At 48.5% G+C, this 24090-nt stretch overlaps 9 protein-coding genes and 1 non-coding gene across 10 annotated transcripts; 5 read left to right on the forward strand and 5 right to left on the reverse strand.

Annotated features, from left to right (window-relative positions):
• The first annotated feature begins 1021 nt into the window (after window positions 1-1021).
• Window positions 1022-1103, forward strand: EDB93DRAFT_t49. Its single transcript has one exon. It is a non-coding gene; the product is annotated as a tRNA-His (tRNA).
• Window positions 1104-1322: 219 nt separating this feature from the next.
• EDB93DRAFT_1336253 (uncharacterized protein) lies at window positions 1323-2134 on the reverse strand. The gene is made up of 5 exons (XM_041455326.1): window positions 1947-2134; window positions 1805-1888; window positions 1678-1748; window positions 1561-1621; window positions 1323-1504 (listed from the first exon to the last, which is right to left on the reverse strand). The coding sequence occupies exons 1-5, from the start codon at window positions 2079-2081 to the stop codon at window positions 1430-1432; spliced, it is 426 nt and encodes a 141-aa protein (XP_041309605.1). The 5' UTR covers window positions 2082-2134; the 3' UTR covers window positions 1323-1429.
• An 821-nt stretch (window positions 2135-2955) lies between these two features.
• Window positions 2956-5396, reverse strand: EDB93DRAFT_1081957 (plasma-membrane choline transporter-domain-containing protein; the record flags this gene model as incomplete). Its single annotated transcript, XM_041445661.1, has 18 exons — window positions 2956-3006; window positions 3056-3116; window positions 3169-3211; window positions 3268-3348; window positions 3399-3464; window positions 3513-3551; window positions 3601-3663; window positions 3717-3812; window positions 3868-4015; window positions 4066-4103; window positions 4158-4292; window positions 4342-4370; window positions 4423-4449; window positions 4504-4681; window positions 4733-4770; window positions 4823-4954; window positions 5009-5124; window positions 5172-5396. The coding sequence occupies 18 exons, from the start codon at window positions 5394-5396 to the stop codon at window positions 2956-2958; spliced, it is 1566 nt and encodes a 521-aa protein (XP_041309606.1).
• Window positions 5397-6191: 795 nt separating this feature from the next.
• EDB93DRAFT_1134618 (uncharacterized protein) lies at window positions 6192-9572 on the forward strand. Its single transcript, XM_041449078.1, has 4 exons — window positions 6192-6264; window positions 6318-6595; window positions 6736-7248; window positions 7299-9572. Exons 2-4 carry the CDS (start codon window positions 6457-6459, stop codon window positions 9380-9382), a joined length of 2736 nt encoding a protein of 911 aa, XP_041309607.1. The 5' UTR covers window positions 6192-6264; window positions 6318-6456; the 3' UTR covers window positions 9383-9572.
• Window positions 9573-9720: 148 nt separating this feature from the next.
• Window positions 9721-11887, reverse strand: EDB93DRAFT_1134621 (uncharacterized protein). The gene is made up of 4 exons (XM_041449079.1): window positions 11712-11887; window positions 11308-11660; window positions 10907-11248; window positions 9721-10855 (listed from the first exon to the last, which is right to left on the reverse strand). The coding sequence occupies exons 1-4, from the start codon at window positions 11815-11817 to the stop codon at window positions 10004-10006; spliced, it is 1653 nt and encodes a 550-aa protein (XP_041309608.1). The 5' UTR covers window positions 11818-11887; the 3' UTR covers window positions 9721-10003.
• On the forward strand, window positions 11868-14417 carry EDB93DRAFT_213309 (Rec8 like protein-domain-containing protein). The gene is made up of 6 exons (XM_041455727.1): window positions 11868-12006; window positions 12059-12179; window positions 12238-12377; window positions 12426-12541; window positions 12599-13092; window positions 13146-14417. The coding sequence occupies exons 1-6, from the start codon at window positions 12004-12006 to the stop codon at window positions 14288-14290; spliced, it is 2019 nt and encodes a 672-aa protein (XP_041309609.1). The 5' UTR covers window positions 11868-12003; the 3' UTR covers window positions 14291-14417.
• Window positions 14418-16121: 1704 nt separating this feature from the next.
• On the reverse strand, window positions 16122-16579 carry EDB93DRAFT_1248659 (40S ribosomal protein S28; the record flags this gene model as incomplete). Its single annotated transcript, XM_041452745.1, has 5 exons — window positions 16122-16134; window positions 16188-16336; window positions 16386-16427; window positions 16481-16511; window positions 16569-16579. The coding sequence occupies 5 exons, from the start codon at window positions 16577-16579 to the stop codon at window positions 16122-16124; spliced, it is 246 nt and encodes an 81-aa protein (XP_041309610.1).
• A 669-nt stretch (window positions 16580-17248) lies between these two features.
• EDB93DRAFT_1270727 (glycoside hydrolase family 16 protein) lies at window positions 17249-18569 on the forward strand (the record flags this gene model as incomplete). The annotated part of the gene is made up of 5 exons (XM_041454323.1): window positions 17249-17578; window positions 17626-17932; window positions 17984-18296; window positions 18353-18425; window positions 18478-18569. Exons 1-5 carry the CDS (start codon window positions 17365-17367, stop codon window positions 18567-18569), a joined length of 999 nt encoding a protein of 332 aa, XP_041309611.1. The 5' UTR covers window positions 17249-17364.
• A 256-nt stretch (window positions 18570-18825) lies between these two features.
• On the forward strand, window positions 18826-21030 carry EDB93DRAFT_1134630 (uncharacterized protein). The gene is made up of 2 exons (XM_041449080.1): window positions 18826-20100; window positions 20156-21030. Exons 1-2 carry the CDS (start codon window positions 18853-18855, stop codon window positions 20930-20932), a joined length of 2025 nt encoding a protein of 674 aa, XP_041309612.1. The 5' UTR covers window positions 18826-18852; the 3' UTR covers window positions 20933-21030.
• Window positions 21031-21724: 694 nt separating this feature from the next.
• On the reverse strand, window positions 21725-22805 carry EDB93DRAFT_1102562 (uncharacterized protein; the record flags this gene model as incomplete). The annotated part of the gene is made up of 9 exons (XM_041447222.1): window positions 21725-21926; window positions 21980-22037; window positions 22088-22160; window positions 22216-22266; window positions 22323-22392; window positions 22446-22479; window positions 22540-22562; window positions 22615-22704; window positions 22765-22805. The coding sequence occupies 9 exons, from the start codon at window positions 22803-22805 to the stop codon at window positions 21725-21727; spliced, it is 642 nt and encodes a 213-aa protein (XP_041309613.1).
• Between the last annotated feature and the right edge of the window lie 1285 nt (window positions 22806-24090).

The following is a 24090-nucleotide window of genomic DNA, read 5'->3' on the forward strand; positions in this document are numbered from 1 at the left end:
GATCATCTGTCGTATGCTCCGCTCAGTTTGGTCTAGTCCTCGATGGCGAAGACAATGCAGAAGGTGTGGGATTCTTTGTAGTGATGAATCGAAATACAAAAGGCCCTGGTTTGATAGCAATCGCGCCGGCATAGATTGCAGGGATGGCGGGAAATTTCAGATTGGTCGACGCTATGACAGATTGGGCCGGGTTTGGTGGCAAGCACAGGTTAGATAGACGCTGCTTGATATAGCAGGTGTGCACGTTCGTACATGTCCAAAGTTAATTACTTAGCAAAAGGTTGAAGGATTATGCGCACAAGGGTTTATTATGTCAGCGAATATCGCTGGCGTAGTGGCCTGAAATGGAGATAATCAAGTCTAACGTCTCCCTAATTTATGACATGATAAGCTATTCCCATATGTCCAGCTTCGATCGTGAATCACCTTGCTCCGCAATTGAGGTCAGGTTAAAACGTTGCCACGAAAGCATTCAAGGCAGCTGGCAGATTTTGTAACAATCTCCATAGGTATACAAGCACGCACGGCAGGTACCGGGACGAACAGGGAATGACGTAGCTACTAGGTTGGTGGCGGAAGATGGTCCGGGGGATCGTCGTGCGGGGATATCATATGGATCAGAAGTTGAGAAGCCTCTATGTCGTATGGTGATAGCAGATAGTCCAAGATTATCAGCCAACAGGAAGGCCCCGCCGGTTGGAGGCTCAGAACTCGAAGTTTTCCCTATATGATACGCCCCTGGATACGCACAAGTTTTAACAGGCCTACACGACGACTGTCTAATATTTATGGTATATTTCAAACGGCTATTGAAAAATATCGACTTTTCAACCGTACCCTATTGAGCAACCAATTAATTAATGTAACTAGGTTTCGCAAAATCTGAGAGCATCATTCTCGACTGGCATCGTGCTTAAATGCAGATTATCAACGTCAACTTCTGTCTGAGTCGACTATGACTCGAGGGCCCCTTTGATTTCCCCTCCCCAACATGATACATCGATGAGGGCCACTGGCCAATGTCCTTGTCGATTAGTGGTTAAATCATCGCATTGTGGCTACTCCAATCTGCGAAGCCGGAAGTTCGAATCCTCCCTGGGACAAGTGTAATTTTTCCTTCGCGACAACGTTGGAGCGAGCACGTTTATGCATACATACCAGATCTGAAATTACTCGTCACCCCATATCATATCATGGTAGCTTGGCTATCATCATAGTTGACGTCACGCGTGTGAGGCTGTTATGATGCGCTTGTGTCAGTGGTGCTGTGGAGCGCCGGATATACATAGTAGCGCTGGCTCCAACGAATCTCCCACTAGAGATTACCTGTCGCCTTTCATTGCCTAAGAGCGCTTGAATTTCACCACTGGGAACGTACATCCGCACAGGAACTACACCAACACTACCTATTTCAGTGCATCGTACACAATCAGTTGGAGGCGGGCCTGGAAGGAATGAACCTCCAATATGACTTTTCGCCTGCTCCATCCCTCGTGAGTGAAACCTAATTACATAAGAGACATTATCCAACAGCACAAAATATAAATTGAAGTGTCGTACCTCTGTTCCATCGATATTGTCAGGCAAGTACAACAACAAGCCTGAAGCAGGGTCCTGGATGCTGAAGGGAAAATACAAGTCACTCCCTGAAGACGCGCAGTCTATAGCAATACTCACATCCACCTGCCTACCTCGCGGTACGATACAGACCATTCATAGGCTTTGTCATTATAGACCACTTTCTCAGACTTTTTTTTTGCAAAGTTAGCATTAAACTTCAAAACAAGGAAGGAGTGAAACTGACGTCAGCACCGATGTACTTAGAGCTGGAGGTGGACTTGATAGTCACGTTGCTGTACAAGTCTACGCTGAGAGCTTTGACTTCCCACTGTGTGGGCCATGAGAACTGAACAGTAGTGCGATGGGATGGATGTTCAAGAACTTACCTCGATGCGTGGATCAGGGCTATCCGCGTGACGGCCGGCGACGATGATATCCTCTTCCTTAAGTCCTATGTTTTGCATGGCATACAAGACATTGAGGATATTGTAAGCTCCATCCCATGGAACGGCGAAACCCATGATAGTAAGTTGAAGATGAGTGTAGTTTGAAGTGAAAAGATTTCGAGGAAGATGGGGACACCCTGATGATATCCTGAGCCCCTTTATACTACACTTTGCCGGGTTTCAGCCCGGCGTACAGGCGAGTTGGCTATCTTCCATTCCTGAAGAAGTATCAGATCTGACAGCTTGCATGGAACAGGGCACAATTGCGCGAGTCGAGCGAATAGCACCCCAAGATGGTGCGCTTCCATTCCACTCGCTTCCACAAGGGTAAAACATTCTTCAACTTGCGCTCGAATTACTTTCAAGTTCTGGTCAGGTGCAGGCCATTTGAAGGAGCCTATCGGGTGAGCTGACAGCTTGCATGGAAGAATTGGATACTTGCGTAAATTGCACTCATAGCACGGGGCTTGCTGATTACTTGCCAACATCATTCGTGCTCGCTATGAGCGCAAAGCCGTCCATCGGCAGCACGACCTACTGATTTTGGGTCTCATCCAATGGCTGTAAAGGTACGGCAAGTCATCCATCTCCCTTAGGGCACCATACTATCTGCAAAGAAGACGATCGTCGAAATCGACAAATCAGCCTGCACCTTGACTATTGTCTTCATAGAGACACTTCGAGTCCGGTGATCCTCATTACAAAGTTTCACGTTGTGGGGTAACATTCATGTCTGCCGAGGTTGAAAATGATGGATCCAAGTTCAACCGTGACCATTCCTCGGACCGGTAACTGTCATAGCCGTATGATTTGAAAAATCCAAGTTCGGTTCATGGTCATACTTGAGGCTTTATACAGTAACATGTTTTCATGTCGAATGGACCTTCGCAAATCTAAATAAGCCGGATCCGACCAGACAAAATATCCGGACATCGCCGCGTCGAGAGTATCAAACCCTCGGTACTCCTTGAACGACATGAGGATAGGTAGTAGCAATGAGCTACAAAGTTGATCAGGTACAAATATGCTGCGACTTTCGAGGCTCTCACCCCAAATAGGTCAGGTGCACGCGCAGCTAATACTTGTGGATCTTCTCCGAGACCTACGAAGCTGGGTTTCGAGAAATCAGCAGGTTGCCGCATACACTGTGGTTTGCACACACATAGTGGACACACCAGCCTCTATGGCAGCAGACATTGTCATTGCTGCAAATATTAATAATCATGCAGAGCTATCGAGGCGACCGAAAAGAGGCACGCACAGCATTGCAGTCCAATAAGGAATCCAAACAAGACCACCGGCGCTGTGTACTGTCCATCGGCATTGTATGCAGGATGTGTCACTGCAGTAACGATGGTACCGGTTCTTCAAGCACATTAATTCAGTACGCACGGCGTAGGTATAAATACCCGAAGAGTGAGCACAGAAGCCCGATGGCATACGCTCCCCACGTCAAAGCTGTCGAACGTTATCAGAAGATGTCAGCAGTCACAACTAGTAACTCACTCATGCCAACCAATGAATCGTTGACAAGCGCATCAATCCCTAAAATATTGACATCCTGAGAGAACTGACGGGAAAACAAATGACGTACCACGATCCATAAACATGGTCCAAGTGTCTTTTGCTGCTTTAATGTAAGGCTTTCCGTAGAGCGCTGATAACATTGAGTGACTGTTGACTACAACCGGACCAGCTCAGATAACTTACCAATTTCGATGTAGGCATATCTATTAAAGTACCTTACCAGTCCTTCGATACATCCAACGAAGCACTCTGCACAGCAAGCAAGACACGCCTCTACGACTTATCAAAAGCTGCAAATCAGCGTTAAAGTAGGAAGATCCAGATTGACGCTCACAACTCCCTTGCGCGTTTGCATTGTTCCTCGCAGCATCCAGGATAAGGCGAACAATTTCCAGAACAGTAACAATCAGGGATCCAAACGCTATTGACCCAAGAGAGAGCGTTGAAGCACGTCCAAATGCACTGAGGGTTGGATGCTTTGGCTGAAATCAATGTATCAGCACAACTGAGGGAGCATAGAACAGAACGTTACCATCAGTTGTTGTTCTCGAGGTCCGAAGTAATACCAGCCTGTGATGTACATAAGAGATGAGGAAACTAGACGAATCGTTTAGCTATGCTCACTTCCGTACGCTCCACCAGCAAGAGTGGCTAAGGCGACGTTACCAATGACTTGAGATGTCCAGAGGTACGAAAATACGGCATAGAATATTAGGCCTGCCACAGTGCTCCCAGAACAAGAAGTTCCGTTGCTGCAACCTTTGTGGTCGTTCGAACTTGATTAAATTGATTGGTAATGCAAACTTACTTGGACTACCGGGTGTCCATTTCGTATATCTACAAATAGTTTAGAGAAGCTGAATATTGCGCAGCAAGCTGAAACACTGACATCGCAATAAGTGTATAGGAAAACCACCTGAAAATGATAGTGTTTGATACGACTTATTCGAGCGTAACAACGGCAACTTACACGGTTAGAGCAGCTTGCAAGATCAAGGCGATGAAGACAACGACGTAGACACTCTTGTGGTGTTTGGAGATATCCATTACTACTTGCAGGAGAAGGGACGCCAGTGGAATGCGGGACCTGAAACCAAAATAGGCAAAGATCGAGAGCAAGGCGATGATAGTGAAAATGATGGCCCCAGCTGTAGCTTCGCAGTCAATAAAGAGGCGGCCGATGTTCGTATATTGCTCACAATAGTAGCCTGTAGTCCAGTAATAAATGCAAATGGCGCTAGAGTAATGATCAGAACGATAACCGATCTAGGGCGTTAGAGCGGGCTCACATGTTGAGTATTATAGACAACACGAGAGTTATGTGCATCAAAGCTCGTGTAAAGAAACGTGCGAGCACGAGGTAGGCTACAGACAAGACAAGAGCTGCTGCAGTGACAAACAAGAGAAGATAGGCAGTATGCCTAACGCAGTCAACGTCGTATAAATATACCGATAAATGCATACAATCAACACACCGATTGAGGGTCAGCGATGAGCCAACTTGAGAACCATTGCCTACACCACCCCCGAGCCCGTTATCTGACACGTACCCTGAGATGGCGATTCCTGAAAGCACGGCAAAGCCTGCAAACTACCACGGGATTAGAAGGAGTGCGCCAAGAAATAACGTAGACCAACCTGCAGAATGAAAAGGATGAGAAAGAGAACGTCGTTGACCCGATTCTTCGGCTGAAACCGACCGTCGTCGAAGGGTGTTTTTTGGGTTGCGTATGATTGGGGATCGTACTGGGGTTGAACGACTGGTTGGGCATATGGCTGAGAGTGTCCAGGCGTCGGCCCCCCGCTGAGAGGATACCCCTGTCCCTGCTGGACTTTCCACTGATCCTTGTTCCAATGGGTCATTTCTGAATCAATGAGAGAGCGAATAAGGTGTTGTGGGAGGCAACTTCTCGTACACGCAGACTCCTTGAGGCAAAGGAAGAGGTGAATTTGAAAAACAGACTGCGTCGATCATGATGCATCATCTCCCAGTTTGGTGAGACAATTCTTGGAAGTGAGTGCGGACGGTAATTGTACGGATTAAGGAGACCAAGGCTCGGATGTCGTAACGGAGGGTGAACCAACCAAGTCTATCCCTTTATCACGACCGTTTAGGTTTCGGGTCCCAGGAGAAGTTGTTCCAGGCCACTCGTGATGTTACACCTGCCTGTGCAAGTTCCGTGGTTATGAACGAGATGCGGTCCCGGGTACACCTCCATGGGAAGTTTCTTAATCTCGGGGCATTGTTTCCTTCTGAGCAGTAGTATAAAATATATAAATATAGTGTCATATTGAGATATGCTTGATCAGAAGTTTGTGAAACTCGTATGTGTGAATGAAAGACATACTTGGACCACTACATGATAAATTTCCTGCGCGTATAATTATTACGACACCTCGTGGCCTGCAGCATGTTATGTATGTAAAACAAAGGAGCATGTTTTTTCACGCATTGTTCTCTGCTATCGATGGATAACGTTTGGCTGAGAGTTCAGCCAACAATTTACGGTACCGTCAGTGTAATTTTGTCAAGGAAACACATATGGCAAGCTGTGTCGGATCGTGGATTAAGATTAGTAGCGAATTTAGTTTGGTCGTGAAACTGACCACTGATTTACGTACGAAAATTCCGACTCCGGTATTTTGATTGCGGGCGCTGTTCTTCTTCCTAAACTCTCAACGTTCTTCAGCGTGATCATCGTTGACGACGTTCTTTATCCTTAAAACGACGGCGAGCTCATCATTATATTCCTCAATCTTTCTAACTGAACTCTTTTTTCACAGTCACTTTTCAATTCGACTGCGGGGACGTCCTTGTCCCCTTGCAACAGTGTCTGCCATTAATCGCACCCACCCTACTCGTAATCTTTATCCCAGCGTCCATAACCTCGCAAAATCATCAAGACCATCCACCATATTGCTAATGAGCCTATCTTTCGGCGGCCTTGGCTTGATCTCCCTATGGACTCCCCTGTACTTCTGGGATGACTCTGCCCGTGTTCGCAATGAATTCAGGTCTTTCGTCTTTCTTCTTGTATTTGTTGCTGTAATGCTCATACTTGGTGAGCAACATGGTTCAATATTTTTGATAGCCCATATTGACCATTTTATTTCTGATTCTCTCTCACTTTTGCGTACTATTATTGTTCGCGATATCCGATCGTCCATCTGACTCATTCTTATTCGACCCAAAAACCTCTAGCGTATCTCACGAACCCCTCAGAGACATCATTCCGTGCCTATCTGACCGAACAATCCTTCCGTCAACACCTCACACATCTTGATGATACCACAGACGAATCTTCTGATCCTGATCCCCAATTCTCTTCACGTCCAGTGGACCGCAATACACTCACTGATCGTACCCCCCTTCCGTTTCACTTTGCAAACCGTGCTTCAGTATCTTTACGCACCCCCAAGCACATCTTTCACAGTGTCGGCATTTGCACCATCGCCACTACCCGCGGAGCTGCTGGGGTCAATGGACGTGCTTCAAGCACAACTAATCTACATGGTAACGCGAATTTGTCAGGTGTTCATCACGATGGATTTGTAGTTTCAGATTCTTGGTTTATTGGAGCGTTTGGTCACTGGTGGCGCGGCGGTCTGGTTGATTCATGGTATCGTGATGCCATGGTCGGATCAAAGGATGCTGAAGGCTGGAGCTCTGGTATTCTTGGCTTTAAGGCTCTTGACAAGTTCAACGAATTCAACAGTATGTTTTTTCAAATCTCGTTTGTCCTTCCATCTTAAGGTAGAAAGAAGGTCGACCCTTTGCGAAGTCGGTTCCCTGTCCCAGGCTTCCATCACGTGGTACCCCACCTAGGTTGCGTAATCGTGAACGTTTCGCGCCCCGCCTTGGATTAATTCCTCGTCGCAACTCGACCCCTCCGCCACTTCCCAAGTCAGCTTCACTTCCCCTGCACACAGATCACCGAACGCACGAGCACAACCTTCCAATATCTCAGCCAAATTCCGACCAGAGTTGTATTGGCGTCTATGTACCGCCTGTTGCTCAACCCATCTCACGCGGCCCTTCGAGATCTGCATCCATCGATGACTCACCTATGGTTGCGGAAGTCTTGAGGCAAATCGCTGCTCAACAAGCTTTCGTGGCAGAACTAGATACCCAAATTTGTGAGGCCCAAACAGCGGCCACTGTGTCCCATGGTGCGCTGGAAGCTGAATTGGCCGAGCTGCGCGTACGCAAGCGCGATGAAGACCAACGCAAAGCTGAAGGGAAAGCTCGTGCCAAAATGCTTGAGGATGCACGACGCTCTGCTGAAACAGGAAGAAGAGATGCCGAGAAGAAGCTGAAGGCTGCCCGTGGTGTGAAGGAGGGCGCTGTGAGGCGCATTGAGGAACTGGGGAACGAAATTGGCAGGTTAAGGGATCAAATCGAGACGGACCGAGCGACTTTGCTTGAAGAAGCTGAGATTGAGGACACCAACCTAACACAGGAACTGGAGCAGGAACTTGAGGCGAAGAAGAAAGAAGTTCGGATTGCGGAGGATGTCGTCGCCGCGCTTAACACACGTGCAAAGGAGCTCGAGGCTAAAATTACAGAGTCTCGCGAGCGACTTGAAGCCGCTAGGGAGCGAACGGAGGCTTCGAAACATGAGCCGTTGTTCGTCCCTATGCAGGTTTTGAGCAGCGGTCATTCTTCCACGCAAGAACAGTACGGTCATACCAACGGTCACGGCAATGCAAATGATTATGACATGGGTCAAGCAGACGCACCATCCTGGTCTTCAAATTTTAGTCCCTTTGATGAACCGTTAGACATCCATTCTTCACCGGTGTCTTCGGAGCGCGCACAGAACGGTCTTGATTCAGGAGAATTTTCACGCTCTCCGAAACCTCCACGACTTTCGTTGGGATCACTATCAAATTTCAGCCCTAATGCAAGTGAAACCAGTGCTGTTTCGCGTCGCTCCAAGGGGTACACCATCTTTGATGACGATATCGCTTCCCTCGCGCAACCATCACAATCTGGTAAAATTGCTCACGGTCAATTCTCCCCCCATACGACTTTGACATTCTCTCCCTTTGATGTTCAAACGCCGTCTTCAGCATTCATCCCAAGTAGCCTCATTAGCGTGTTAGATTCTCCTTCTGGAGACTGGCGAGGCATTGGAAGAGCTGGAAGCACGCTCAATGCGTCACCTGTATCTCTTACTGGACCTTCGCCTGCACAGGAAATGGATGTAGAGTATGATCCTTTCGAAGTTCGCCACCACACTCAGGCTGTGTATGACAAAATGGGTATGCCTCACCGAACGAACTCTGATCCCTCTGCTGTACGCGCGCTGGACAACAGTGTTGTCAATGATGCCGCTAATATGGGGTTGGATTCTGGACCACGTAGGTGGTTCTCGACGTCTGCCAAGGACAAGCAACGCAAGGGTCTCAATCCGGATGCCAAGGTTTTCAGACTTCCGCGACGACAAGCTCCCGTTGCGTCCGAACCCACCAGCGGCGCTCCTCCAGCTTGCTATGACGCCCTGAACCCAAATGGGCTCATGACCAGCAATTCTTCGACTCCATCTGCCCTCCTTCGCGCCTTTGCTCCCTCTCGAGCGGAACGTGAAGTGCTTCAGCGGGCGCTTGGTGGTTCGACTAATACGAGCCTCGAGCGTCTGCCGAGCCTCAGCGACGTCGGAAGTATTCCATCTTCTCCAGTGCATGTTAATGCCGAGGCGCAGCCGCTGCCGGCGTTTGGAGGGAAGGGGGCTGTTTTACCTGCGTGGCTCCAGTCGCTGCCGTTGATTCGGAAGCCTAACTTCAGCCCCTGGGAGGACGAAGAACCTGTCTCTGTGAGTACAGGCGGAGAGCTCAAGAGGAAGTAGACTGTGGTGCAAGCGGAGCGGGGCGGGGGAGAACATTGTACAAACCATGGTGTTGAATCGTCCTGGGATGACGAGAAAGGTGTTCGCGATAGAGAAAAAGGGGTGGGTGGGGTAGCTGTATCTGCTTTTCAATTACCTGCTCGTCTGATATATATATATATATCGAAATGCACGAATTTGTTGAACCGTTTCACATAACCATTCAGGAATGGTGACTGAGTCTCAAGCCGGTCACGGCAGCCCGACGGATCATTATCAGCCTCATTTGTGCAGGTGTTCGCGCGTAGGGTCAATGCCTCGGGAATTGCTACCTAGTCAAGCTATGGGGCTGTGGCCAGCGTGCGTGGCGTGTGCTCTTCAAACCCAACACGGCGCATCATATCAACCAACCAAAGTTCTACGATGGAAAGTCTCCCCGCGCTTGAACAGCTAGGCTATGTCCATATGACCCCAAAGGACAAAATAACAAACCTGATTTCACAGGGGGAGCGATCGATAAGTCGGAATCGCGCGTAGAGCGGTGCAAACATCAATTCCAAAACTTCACATCCCGGGAGAGGGTAAATTATGTAGATATAGCTAAGTTACCATCAACGAAGAACGTGACTTGACACATGAACGCTATGACCTCGGCCGCGGCTCTTGTCCTCCAGAATCAATGAACGCCTGCAAGCTTTTCGAAACGGTGTATCCACACTGTTTCAGCTCGTCTAATGCTAGCGAGTACCGCGAATCATCAGCAGCGATGCAAGTCCGAATGATGGCATCATAAACGCTCCGTGGCGGCACGAACTTTTGCGCTTTCATTTCCTCGAGATAGAAGAACGCGTCTTCATATGTAGCCTGCGTTAGGCAAAGGATGATGATCCGCTCGTAAGTCGTTGCATCTGGTTTTATGCCCAACTCCTGCAGATCCAGCAGCAGTCTATCTCCGAGGCCACGGTGACTGGCCACGATACAGCCAGAAAGGAGGGTGTTGAAGGTGTCAACGTCAGGGACGCATTTGTAGTCGGGGAAAGCCTTGTAGGCACCCACGGCACGCTGCAGATCTGAAAGTGATATGGCAGCGCGGATGATGGCATTGATGGCGGTCCTGTCGATCGACTTCCCTTCACTTTTCAGCTTGTCAAGCAGTCCCCAAGCGCTGTCCACCTTGTCGATATCCTGCTTCAGGACGTCATATATCGGCTGGGTCGTTATCGCAGTAGGGAAGATGTTACTACTTCGCATCAAGTCGAGTGTGCCAAACGCGTCTTTTAGATTTCCGGCGTTACACATTGCTTCTACGAGGGGTGCAAAATGGTATTCTTGCCAGTCAGCGCCCATGCTTCTGAGAACACGGATGACATCTGTTGCTAGGTTAGAGAGTCCATGACGTCCAGCGGTATGGAGAACATCGATGCAGAGTCCTTCGTCTGGAGTGGCATTAAGGTCGCCAACAACCTTTTCCCAGCATCGTTGAACACCTTCACCCTTCCGATCGAATGTCAGGTGGAAACGATACAAGATAGAGATACCACATACGTAAAGGGCTTCGGCAGATGATGCTAGACACACCATCCATGTTTCTGAGCTTAATCTCCGGACAGAGGTTGCTTCGAAATTCTCCGCTAGGTCGAGTGCAAGTCGGGGAAAGCCGAGTCCCGCCGCAACTCCTATCACATCTTGGGCGATTGTGAGATCAAGGATGAGCCCCCGGGCCCCCAATTCATAAACACATTGCAGTGCGAACTCAAGATTTTTCCTTTCTGGTGTTGTGTGGCGTTGGATCATTAACTGGAATGTTCGTTCGTTCGGGGGGATGTTTTCTGCATCCATCTTGTCGAGGATATCCCACATAGCTGTCGAGTGTAATCGACGTGATGCCTGGGTTCAACAGTGAGATGATAAGATAAGGTACGGTGATTAGAGAAACACGAACGCACATGTATGAGGTGATTGAAAGTGTTTCGGTCGGGTGCAATCCCCATAGAACTCATATCTTCGACAACAGCCCAGGCCTCTAGCACCTGACAATCTTCCGCAAGACATGCCAGCAAGTTATTATAAATGATGATGTCCGGTTTTACGCCCTCTCTCTTCATTTCTTGGCACATTCTAAGAGTCTGTGCAGTGTTCTTGGAATTGGCAAGCCCTGTAGACCTGAACTGGTAGCGCGCTATAGCACTACTATGTGCAGTTCCCTGAAAAGTTTGGTCGGGAACGAAGGACCATGGTTTATTCCGAATTGTAGACGAGTTTGAACGCTTTGCTGCAACTTGCTGAGTGCTCTGACATCCTACATGGGGTTCAAAACCGCGTTTGCCAACGAGTGGCCGAATTGACTCACGGGAAAAGGTCAGAGGCAGCGCTCCAGTACACTCGGACTGGGATGACCATAAAGCAGCTTTTCTGGAGACTCTTTTAAGAGAGTTCCGCGATGTGGAAGCCAGCATATTGGACCTTTGGCCAGTCTGCTTCCACAAAAATCTAAAAGGTCAATAGGCCAAACACGGTTCAATAACCTTCCACTGCGACACAGCCACCGCCTGACCAAGTTGTTCGAAACCGCGAGTCCGTGACCGGGTGCCTGGTCAACACCTCTTTTCATTTCTTGTATATCACCTAAAGCTTGGGTTATCATGGTGCGTGTAGTCTACTGCTGCAACTACTTGGCAGTGGCTCACTCCGGAAAAGTTTTACTCAGAAGCTATTTTATCGCGCCGTGGGCCACTAGCCAAAGTATGGCTAGCCGCGCATATGGAGAGAAAACTCTCCAAAACACAGACACTACAGACGGATATTGAGCAGGCAGCGGGTGCGTCATTATCTGATATGTTTTTGACGCGTTAAATGACACTTTACGCTCATCCCAGACGCCATCATGGGACAGGAGGTTGAAGTCATGGCGCTACGCCTAAGTGGACAGTTATTGCTTGGTGTTGTTCGAATCTACAGTCGCAAAGCAAAATACCTCCTGGATGATTGTAATGAAGCACTTCTCAAAATCAAGATGGTGATGTCTTGTGCTTTTGGTGTCACATAAATGTTGACCTCGTTCCAGGCATTCCGTCCAGGTGTTGTTGACATGACGGAAGATCAGCTGGCTGTCAACCGCAATGCCATTACACTTCAAAGTGGCAATATTGATCTTGACGTTTTGCTTCCAGACATCAATTGGTGAGATCCTCATGCGTTCTTTTATCTCTTATTCCCCTGGCTCATGCGTTGAGCCAGGGACATCGATTTTGAGGACCGTATTGCTGAACCTCAAGGCCATCATGTTGCACGCCAAGCAGATATCACCCTTCAAACAGCCGACGACCTGCAATTTGACCTTGACGATCCTGGCTACGGTTTTGACCTTGGGCCATCAGATGGTATCGGTTCACAGGACTTTGGGGAGCTTGATCTTGGACTTGACTTCGGAGACGGACCGGTTAGCGTTATCGACGGCAGCGTAGAAGTTGGTCGTGATGCCCCAACTCCACGAAGTGCCAGAGAGTCGTTGGACTCCAGGATGATGGGAAAAGGTGGAGAGGGCGAAGATTTCTTCTCGAACAGAAGTAGAGAACCTTCTGAACATCCGTTTGGTGCCGACATGAATGTGGACATGGATTTTGGGCCAGACATGGGAGGTATGGACATTGATTTGGGCATCGATTTTGGGGACCGCCCCTTGAGCGATCGCGAAAAGACACCCGGACAAACTAGGTCTCCTTCTCGAATGTGTACGCTGTGCCTTTATATTTTTTGCTTGACTTTTTTTGATGCTCAATAACAGCCTCTCCGCTCACCGAGCCTCCGCCAACGCCACCACCTGACCTTCTCCTCACACCAAAAGCAGCCGCACAAGAATTAGCTGACGATGCAGTTGCTACAAAGGCCAAGCGCAAGCCCAAAGAAAAGAAGCAAATCATCGATGCTGTCACTGAGCTCACTGATGGCCCCGGAGCCAGAGCTGGTCGTGGTCTAGGCGCGCCTGTCATCAAGGATGTCAGTGATATCCTTGCAGAACATCCATCTCTTCCTCGTTCTACGATGGTGATGCGGCTCATGGAGATCCGTGAGGATCCCCTTGCCTACTTTCTTCCCACCAAGGTTACCCCCGAAGGCACTTTCCTCCTCGCGGGGCCCCCCGGACTAGCACCCGAATTATCCGACCTGTTCATGCGTCCTCTACAGACCGGCCTCCCATCGAAGAAAAGGGGTGCATCCCCTGAAAAAGCAGGGAGGAAAAAGCCTAGGGTTGAAGGGAGTATACATGAGGATGAGCAGGTCGAACAAGCTCGGCGGGATGCCAGTATTGCTCCTAGCATTGCACTTGCTAGTGAGGCTCTTGCCGGTCGTGCTAGTATGGCTCCTGACGGTGGCTTCGACTTTGGCGACATAACGGGCGGTTTGGACGAGTTTCAGATGGATGTTGGCGGCGAGTTCCCGGTGGCACATGACGATTTGGGATTGGAACAAGGCAAAGGTGTCGCAACAGAACAAAGTCGATCATCCACGCCAGCTGTTGATGGAGAAGAAGGTGAAGAGACCTATGCTGATCTGACATGCCCTATCGCGTCGTTCGATGTGCGACCCTCTCCCACTCAAGCTCAAGAGGCTGCTGGTGACGGCGAAGGCACAGGATACAGCAAGAACACAGTAAAAGCGCTGGGCATCATTCGCAAGGAGCTGAAACCCGAAGCTCGCGAGGATGGCGAGGAGCGAATGATGAGCTTCCGCAGGATGACGGAGAAAGCTTCCCGGCGTGCTGCCTCTGCATTCTTTTTCGAGCTTCTTGTCCTCGGAACACGGGACTGCGTAAAATTGACGCAGAGCGCTGCCTTTGAGAATATCGAAGTCCGGGCAAAGGACAAATTGTGGGAGCGCCAGCGGCACGGATCTATCGCTCCATCCATCACATCTGCAACGGGATTCTAGGTGTATTTATCGTTTTTCTTTTTGATTTTTCAGATCTTGATTTCATGACTATCTACGATATCAATGTGATACTAGGATTTTTATCAGTTTATTCTATCTCGTGAGCTCCCTACACCTAGCTTTCTGTGTTTTGTTCTTTGTAGCTTTCTTGATTTATACTGTATCTTCCTATACATCCTAGAATTGTTAGCTCGATCAAAAAACCTTGTCATTCTACCTAAAAACCATCGCAATCACATGTATCTACCACCAGCTACAAGGTTTGCGCTTTTCTTGGCAAGATACACGAGCTTGCTGCCTCAGACAGCGAGCACGAAGGTTTATAGTCAGAACAGTGAATGCTGACCTGAAAACTAATGAATTCTTGGATAGAAAGGAATTTATGAATTGGAAAAGTTTGGTGCTGGCCATTCACGAGCGGAGCAATAAGTACAATATTTCTATCCACACTTTGGGGCACCTGATATTGCCACGTAGACCTGACAGTACATGATGGCGTATCTAAGTCAGTATGATTTTGCTCTCCCCACCCAAATGAATAAAGGTCGAGCGTTAATATTGGAGCAGAGCCCTCTGCCATGGTAGTACCCGCGTGCCTGGGATGCTTATCACCATTTACCGTTTCGACTGTAGTCAATCATATGATGTACACCACCTTCTAGGCACTGTAAAGCTGACTTCAAAAATATGGCCGGAGGGCGAGGATGATCGATTGATAGTGTTTCGAAAGAATGTTCACTCGATTCCTCTGGAACGAGAGCCACAATCGCGAAGAAAACAGCCGGCTCGCATCATTCAGACCATATTCATGTATATTCATGCCAAGGGTACTGAGTACAGTTCTACTGCTGGAAAAGCACGTGCGCAATCAGGGATGAAGACTTCCTCCACTGTGTGCATGTCAAGTACCAAGATTTGTAAAAGAGCCTTCGTTGTGCAAAGCTTTGACCGCATCTCGCGCCCCGACAGCTGCCGAAAGTGCCCCAGTATTGAGACGTGAAGCTGACTGCATTAGCAATCAGGAAAGTATAAGTATTGAGTGTGATCCAACTGATTAGTCGCTCAAGTCCAGAAAAGATACTCATAAAAAATTAGCTGAGATATCCACAACGGACTTCGCCCTTTCCTTTAATGCGGCAGGCACGAGGGATAATGCATCTGAACTTCTAGCTCACGGATATGAGATAGATAGTGCAGCTGAAATAAAATTTCGTTCAGGTTGTGGATGCCGAGGTCGTTGACATCGCACAAGAGGTAATTCCTGACTGACTGTCATAGGCCGCGGGAGACCCGGTTCAAGCTTAGGGCTGTAATCATCGAAGGTAGAATCAAACAAGTTGCCTTGATACTGCGGATCGCCTCCTGCTAGAGGGGTCACATTGCTAAGTGGTTCATGAGTTTATCTGCTCGCCAGTGGAGCAGATGGACGTGGACGAGACTTGGGTGAAATGGTCTGCGGAATAAGAGGATGAGGAGTTGACAGCACTGGTGTCTGCTCACTTTCGGTCCAAGATTGTGTTTCTTGAGGCGCTTAACAATGACATGGCGGGTCTAGATCTGATACAAGGATCCATCTTTATGGCGCAAGCATTGAGCACAATAGCATACAACACGTTGTTCATCTGGCATCGTGCTCTATGATGATGGATATACGTGAAGGGAATCGGCGATTTTCACTGTTCAGACACGTCAGACACGCGCGCATTCAAATATCAATCCTCACGTGAATCAGAGTAAAGAAAATATACAATATGGGAGCACTGCACAATCTTTTATGTATCTAGATGACTAATTCACAATGATCAGTGTTGTGTTCACTAGGCACAAGGCCTTAGCGCAGGCGGCTGTCATAGAAAGCGTTGAGTTGAGTTCACGACACACACAGACTGAAACTCACCGAGCCTCACGCTCGCTCTCCAGAAGTGCAAGGATATCTTCCTCCCGCACGGGACCTTTGACGTTGCGAATGATTGTTCGCGTAGTGTCATCCATGAACTCCACACGAACTTGCGTGACTCCACCACGGGAGCCGGTGCGTCCGAGGACCTATAAGTTGGAATAAGTACATTCTTAAGGGGTCAGTATCCATATTAACCTTTATAACTTTAGCAAGTTTGACAGGAGCTTTTGATGAGTCCTGGAGAAAGCGAGTTGAACAAATGGCTTGACAACTTTATAAGGCTTACTTACCATGTTTATTCTGTCGACGGCGATGGACGAGCTTTTGGCGTGGATGATGGATGTTTAGAGTTTGAGACACACAAGGTTTCAGTCAAACTCCGACGGCATTCTCCGTCCTTCAAGTTCTAAGCTCACATAAGTCGCCAATTTCACCGTGATCAGCTCTACTTTGATGGCGTCCGTGCGTACCACACCTGACTGTCAGTTGCAGTCGTGCCCTGTCTTGCTGATTGTCATCTGCTCTCAACCGGATTGGAATAGTACCATGTGCGTTCTCATGCTATTTGCAGTCAAATTCATTTGTTGACTAGTGTTGGCAAAAGGTCTCAACTGCTAGCCACGCTCAACCGTATAGATACTAAAGTTGACCAGATTATTCAGTCTTTGGACAAGGTCTCAACCTCTATTCACGCGAACATGGCTATTCACGAAGGCGAATTTCTGGACATGGAGCATGCTATTCACGAACCCAATCGACAAATCTCCTCAGAATGCAATAGTGTGCGGGAAGAAATGCAGGCGATGGAGAAGCGTTTCGGTGATAGGCTTGAGGAATTGGAGAAACGGTTCAGTGATATGTTTGAGGAAATGACGGTGTCGCAGAAGACCTTTATGGATAGAATCTTGGATTTGACCGCTGGCAAGCAATATGCACTTTAATTGTGTTCCATAATAGTCTTGACTGACAGAATGCCTTTGGTGATGTCGTCATTCCTTGGAAGGTCATATAGCTTGAATACCATCGGCACTAATTCATGCTCAGCCGTTGGTTGTGCCATTCACATTAGGACCAGGTCAGCTTTCAACCTCCTGACTCCTGCTTCTTTTGCACCTTTTCCGCTACCTTTAAGTCTGAATCAGAACAGCTCGAGCCCGTCCTTTCTTTATCAACGATGTATACTAGATGTGCCATACTACTTGCATTCGCTTCCTTGGTGGTGGGCAACGCCCAGCCACTGCTCTCATCGTTGACCTACAGTCTGGTCGTCTCACACATTGGTTATGACTTTCTAGGTAATTTCTCTTGGGAGACAGTGGACGATCCAACGAACGGCCGTGTCAACTATGTCGATAAAGCTACTGCTCTCAAGGATAATCTGACTTTCGGTATGTGTTTCCTTTCGCGCTCAATTTATTCGCTCAATTTTTCGCAGTTTCTGACTGCAAGTTTATCATGCGCGCTGATGACACGAAGAAAGTTGCAAAATCTGCCCGCGGGAGAGACAGCGTACGCATACATTCCCTGGATGCGTACGATGAAGCCTTGTTCGTCCTCGACATATCTCATATGCCCGAGGGTTGTGCAACGTGGCCTGCGTGGTGGACATTGAGCGAGGAAGGACCCTGGCCTTTTGGTGGCGAAATTGATATTATCGAAGGCGTCAACCTCGACCAACGAAATCTTGCCTCGCTCCACACCATGCCGGATTGCATTATGCCAAAGGTTCGATCACAGAGAGGGTTCGATATTTTACTACCATTATACGTATTATTTGCTTAAGTTGTTCGTAGGTCCACAAAGTCTACTTCGTGCGACACATCTGTAAACTCCAACCAGGGTTGCGGAGTCTCTTTTCCTGACCAAGATTCTTACGGAACAGGCTTCAACGCAGTGGGCGGTGGCTTTTATGTCATGGAAAAAAGCAGCACGAAGGGCGTCTCAGTCTGGTTTATCACTCGCGATAGCTTGCTGGTTCTCGGTGGCGAGCCCCAACTGGACTTGGTGGTTCTATCAACACCTGATGCGTACTTCCCGACGGATTCACAATGTGACCATTCCAAATACTTCAATGCACATCGCATTGTTTTTGACCTGACATTCTGTGTGAGGATCCTTTTATGTCCTCCGGCGTCGTAATGACCTATTCATCAATTTTGTAGGGCGACTGGGCTGGGTCCGAGTCAGTATGGAATGCATCCACATGTGCAACGAAAGCCTCTACGTGCAACAGCTGTAAGCCTGCCTTGCTTTCATCACTTGCAATCCTGATAGATGACTATCGCAGTCGTGGACAACAATCCCAGCGAGTTCACTGAAGCCTATTGGGAAATCAACTCCCTCAAGATATATACACCTAATGATCTTACCTTAGTTTGACACCCGTACTCATTTATACCACTATACAGTTATTCATGTAGCAGGTCCCCGGTCGACTATTTCACCATCATAGAAGTCTGTCATTTAGCTCTTGCATTGTTTACGTTACTCGTTATTTTGCGTTAGATACCCTGGAGCTTGAATACAAGTTTTCAATGAAACATGGAGTATTATGTGTTTCACTCTATCAAAGGATTGTTGAAACGGAGAACGAAACGCGAACATGAATGATCACATGTGGATTGTTTTTGTGTCAGCCACATCCTAGTAATGTACTTATGACATGGCTCTAGCTGTTCTATACTTTCTACAGGAAACCACCAAGATGCGGTTTTTCAAATCGTTTCGGCTACTTCATCGTCGTACAAGGTCTGAGGGCGATGTGTCCCACATGGTTTCCTCTCCACCATCGTCGACTGGGTTATCTTGTTCGATGGAATTCCGACAGGCCCAATACGTCAAGCCTATATCGTCTAGCATAGTCAGCGGATCAGCGGCCCCGGTGTTTGTATCCCTTGAGGCTTCCCTACCTTCATTCGATCCCGCTCAGCTTTATCAACCCCGGCCAACTCCCCTGGACACGTACACTCGTACCTGCATTCACCAGCCCGAGAGCGATGTTTTCCGCCTCCGTCAGACCAACGCGGAACTCGCAGATGACCTTGCCGATGTTACCAACGATCTTTCGCGGACTCGCAACGAGCTCTATACCGAGATGACCAAACTTGCCCGCTTCCAGCATCAGCTTGCGCGTGGTATGGACCACATCCAGAAACTTGAATCAAGATTTCAGCGCCTCGCAGGCCTTCTCGTCGACATTGGCATTCCGTACTTTACCGTTCAGCGGATCTCTGATGCACTGGATTCTGATCTCGGCACCGCAGATCATATCTTGGTCGATGCTATAGGTGACGCTGTCCACGACCCAGAAGCGCTACTCTCAAGCTTGAAGCCCGCGGTCATCGGTAAAGCTGTCCTAGAACAGTATCAATCTGCGCTACACATGACTCTCAGCGCACGGCGCAAAGTCCGTACGCAGAAGAAGGTCTCCAAGTTCTGGAAACGCCTCGCTCAGGAAGGTGACCGCCATACAGATACCGTCACCCCGTCTTCGTCCAATATATCCTCTATCCGCGAGCCTCTCACCCCTGCCCGTCAACACGCTGTCGACTCCCTCGCTGCTCGTAGACGAGAGGCAAATGCAGGCTTTGGTAGATATGCATTTAGTGGGGCTTCTGTGCAATGCGGTTTGGTTCTACCTGTTTCTGCCTCTGACGGTGGATCTGCTACGAGCTCTGCATCTGGATCGACTGTACAGTTGCAACATACTCCGCCTCCAAGAGCACGTTTTTCGATATCTGAGCTACGTCGGCGCTCGCCCCATGTGGTTTTGGGTGACATCGATCTCAACGTTTCCCAATTGTCGGATGCACCTCCAGAAGTGGAACCTGAACTAGAAGATCCAGAACAGGATGAATCTGACGACCAGAATGTACGCCCAACAGTAACTCTCAGCCAGGACCTTATTCAGGTATGTCAAATTAAATGATTATACATTCAAAAGATAGTGATGATGGCGTCAACAGAATTTGAACCGCGTTGCCCTTGGACGTGGACACCGCCGTAACTCTTCGGTCGTGTCAAGGTCAAGTATCCCGCCCCGCCTCTCCGATTCCACACCTGTCTTGCCCTCTCTTAGCGCCTCGTTGTGCATACCCACATCCGCTCGTGGCCTTAGCTCCGACACGCCGTTCGACAATTCCGCATTCCATAGTCTGCTTTATGGTATCAGTAGCACTCCAACGGACTCACACAGACGCAAACGTTCCGATACGCTTGTAAGCGCCAGGAGGGACTCGCGCTTCCTTGAGCATGTCAACGAGTACTCGACCGGATCCCTTGCTATGCTTGAATCTGCAGATTCTTTGGGATTGATGAACTCTACTGGCTCACTTGCCGTGCTCAACACCACGACTTCCACTACCGCGACGTCCCCTGGACTTTTCGGTACCAGCGAGGAAAGCAAGGACTCGCTGTTTATGTCTACCCAGACACCCACAACAGGACCTACCACGCCGAGCAAGACGCCGCCTACGAAAAACAGTACACCCTCATCCAGTGGGAGCAAGTTGCCCGTATGGAGACACTTGCATGGTCCTGATGCTAGTCCTAATGCCTTCAAAGTTTCCATACGCAACCCTGGGGAAATCATAAGGCGGTTGTCGCCGAGCCCTGAGAGTTTTGTACGAAAGCTTCGGAATTTAGGTTCTCGTGACGGGAGCGAGAATGTGAGTCCTGAGAAGCCATCTGGGATTCCTATTATGCAGCGCAAGATGACGATCAGGGGGCGGGTGAGGAAGTGAGTGGATGTGTCAGGGTAGAATTCGGATTTCGATGAACTACTACTATCTTTTCTTCTCATTATTGTAAAGACTTGGAGGCCAATGTCATTTTTCCTTCCTTCGATACAAGCAGTGGATGGTCTTGAATTATGTGAGTTTGAGTCAAGTATTACACGTAGAGGTCAGTACCTTAGGCTACTTCCTTCGATATCAACGGCCTGACTTGGTGGTACCTTGCATATCTTCATGCGATTGGGGTTTCAAGTCAGGCTCGTTGTGAGTAGGCTACGAACTGATCACACGTTCACTTTAGTCGGGCATAAGTAAGTATAATAACCCCTGTCTACTGCTACCTGCAGGTAATTATCTTGGCAGTACAAAATCTCAGACGAAAGAGGACCACAGCTCTGCTTGTTGTTCAACAAATACAATCTCAAAGTCAGACACGACACTGTATGCATCGTGACTAACCACCGTCAGGTGAATGACCAACAGTTTCACAAAGTCAACATCTTGACATCCACAGCTCGGGAGATCTCGTTCGACAAAATGCAACATAACAGATAAAACCATATAAGAAATTCTACAACTCTCGACTCTTGCGAAATACATGACGGGAAAGCAAACATAAAAAGACAGGCAATCAAGGGAGAGGCCATTGGTTTATATAAACAAAGATACTAGGCCATCAGGGAAACATAATTTGCTACACTGGCAGAGTACTATGTAGCACTCTATATAAAAAGCAGACAAAAGACTGAGGTGCAGACCTCACAGAACATATATTCAGGCGCGCCAATCCGCAATCATTGATCAAGCATGGTTGATTGTGTAACGTCCACTGTTCGGGTCGCGCGTGAGGTTCCAAGTCGTGTTCTGGACGAGCGCGGTGAGGTCCTGCGACCAGATCGCAGGGGTGTCAATTTGACCTCGTAAGATTGAGTTCTCGTCATAGTCCGACGCGATGTAGGCATGCAGGACCGGAGTGAACTTTGCCGTGACGCGACTACTATCCCTGCATTTGTATTATGAGCACTCTGAAGGAGAAATAGAGGAAATATGACATACCCAACGTCGCTGAAGAAAAGTGTGGGAGTGGGTATCAGCTCTCCTTTGTTGAGAAAGCCTGGAGGTGGACAATACAGTGAGGTGAAAGAAGAGGAGGTGGTCACAAACCAAGTGCGATATCTTGAACGGTCCCAGTGTTGTTCACGGCCTGCAGGATGCCAGAGGTTCCCGCCTGAGGGGGCTACACGCGATATTCATCAGTGATCGAGATAAACATGAACGGAAGCCAGACTTACAGAGAATTGATAGACCTCATTTGCTTCTGTCAGGGTTGTTTTCTGGTCGGTCTGTATCATGGCTTGCGTCGGTGCTAGCAATTGCAGAGTAGATGAGAGTGGCTCACATTGATCGTGACAGAAGTTTCAGCACTGATTACCTTCCCATTTTCGTCCTGAGCTCTGGAGAAAGCAAGCCTGTACAATAGATAAGCGAGTTTCATAATCATTGATCTCGTCGGTCATCTTACTGGTTCGTGTAGGTCAACTGAGCCCTGTACGGACCTGGAATAAGGGGTCATACATCAGTTGACAACTTGGCAACACAAGAATGGGAACACCCACCCGTCTTCCCAAATTTGCTAACCCTGAAAAATTACAAGGTTTGAAATGGTCCCGATAAAAAGTAGGCGCACTTACTTCCAAACTATCGGGAAGACGTCGTCGTAGAGGCCTTCCAGGTTGGGTTCCCAAGCGAGCATGATCCTCACCTCCTTGCCGAGGTTGTTGCTGCGAAACGACGACAAGTCGAGTGAAAAATTTATGCAAAGTGAGATCGCAGACACTCACGACTGGAAGGTCAAATTTCTGATAAAGGGCCGGGGTGACATTGTTTTAGATTGTTGAACACGAAGCGTACTAGTTGAGATTGAGTGTGAATTAAAGAGCTTGAGTTCTACAGTTAGAGTCTACTCAGAGAGGCTTTTATATGTTTCGAGCTGTATAGGCTGTACCTCCTTGCTTAGTTTGCGATTTAGCCAGCGTTTCCTTCGTACCTCGGTATCTGCCGCTGGGGGCCCTAAGTATGCGGATATATGCATCCTTTGGATCTACAAGGTGGGTAGCACATGATGGTCCTTGACTTGCTAGACAGCCGGCTTCTCCACGACCCCATTCCCTGAGCGTTCAAGTTGCGCGCTGGGAAGCTCGTAGCCGCTGTTGGCGTCCTTCATACCTTCCTATCGTGCTTCCGTCACAGGTGGATAGATCAGTACCGAGTACTGGGATTTGATCTGCCTGTCAAAGTGGATGACATCGGGATCAAAACAGTAGGCCGATGCTTGTAGGGGGTTGAATCACAGTTACGGTCGCAAATGGGTTTATAAGAATAAGAGCCCGTGGGCCATGGCGCATCTCGCGACGCGTGACTGAAATATTTTTTTGCTGGCCCCGCCGGCCCAGGTTGTCTGGGACGAATCAACCGACAGAATCAAAGTTCCGTCAAACGAACTGCAAAACACCGAACCTGCGAATGCTTAAAACTTCAACCAGCGCATAAAGTTGGTTTCGCCAATCACCAATTCACTATCTTCTTGCTATAGTATTGGCCCGCCCGGCCCAGGTTGAGTCTGTGAATGAGCTGTCAATCAAAGGCAAAGTTCAGTTAAACGAGCTGCAAGACGTTGAACATGCGAGTGCTGGAAGCTTCAACTGGCGCATACATCTGACTCCGCCGAGCTGCAGTGTGTTCAAGGCGCTTCGCCTGCTCAGCTAGTTCTAGAATCTAAAGTAGATTTCATCAGTTCACAAAATCAAATCACATTTATCAGCAAAAGCGCTGAAATGAACGCTTAGCTTGAGCGCGTTATAAACGCGGACAAAATGCGTTATTAGATTAGTAATCAGTCTGTCTATGAGGCAAACCGTCAACAGACGGACTGGGTAAAACTGGGTCTGAATCGCGCGTCACACCAGACTCGCATGATGGAAAAATCCCTGTTCGTGATAAGCTAAAATATTTGTAAAGCGCTCATCGAATCTTCTGTTGAGAACGCGCCATGTAGAGACACCGCAACTTACTGCGGACCGCCCAAAGGTACATCGTCGACCTCTTCCCTTCCTGTTTGCAGAGTGAGGTCTGTCATGTCACTGGTGCTAGCACACGAGGCCGTACTG

The sequence above is a fragment of the Suillus bovinus genome (genome assembly GCF_016758785.1).
Source record: "Suillus bovinus strain UH-Sbo-P2 chromosome Unknown EDB93scaffold_15, whole genome shotgun sequence".
NCBI classification, from domain to species: domain Eukaryota; kingdom Fungi; phylum Basidiomycota; class Agaricomycetes; order Boletales; family Suillaceae; genus Suillus; species Suillus bovinus.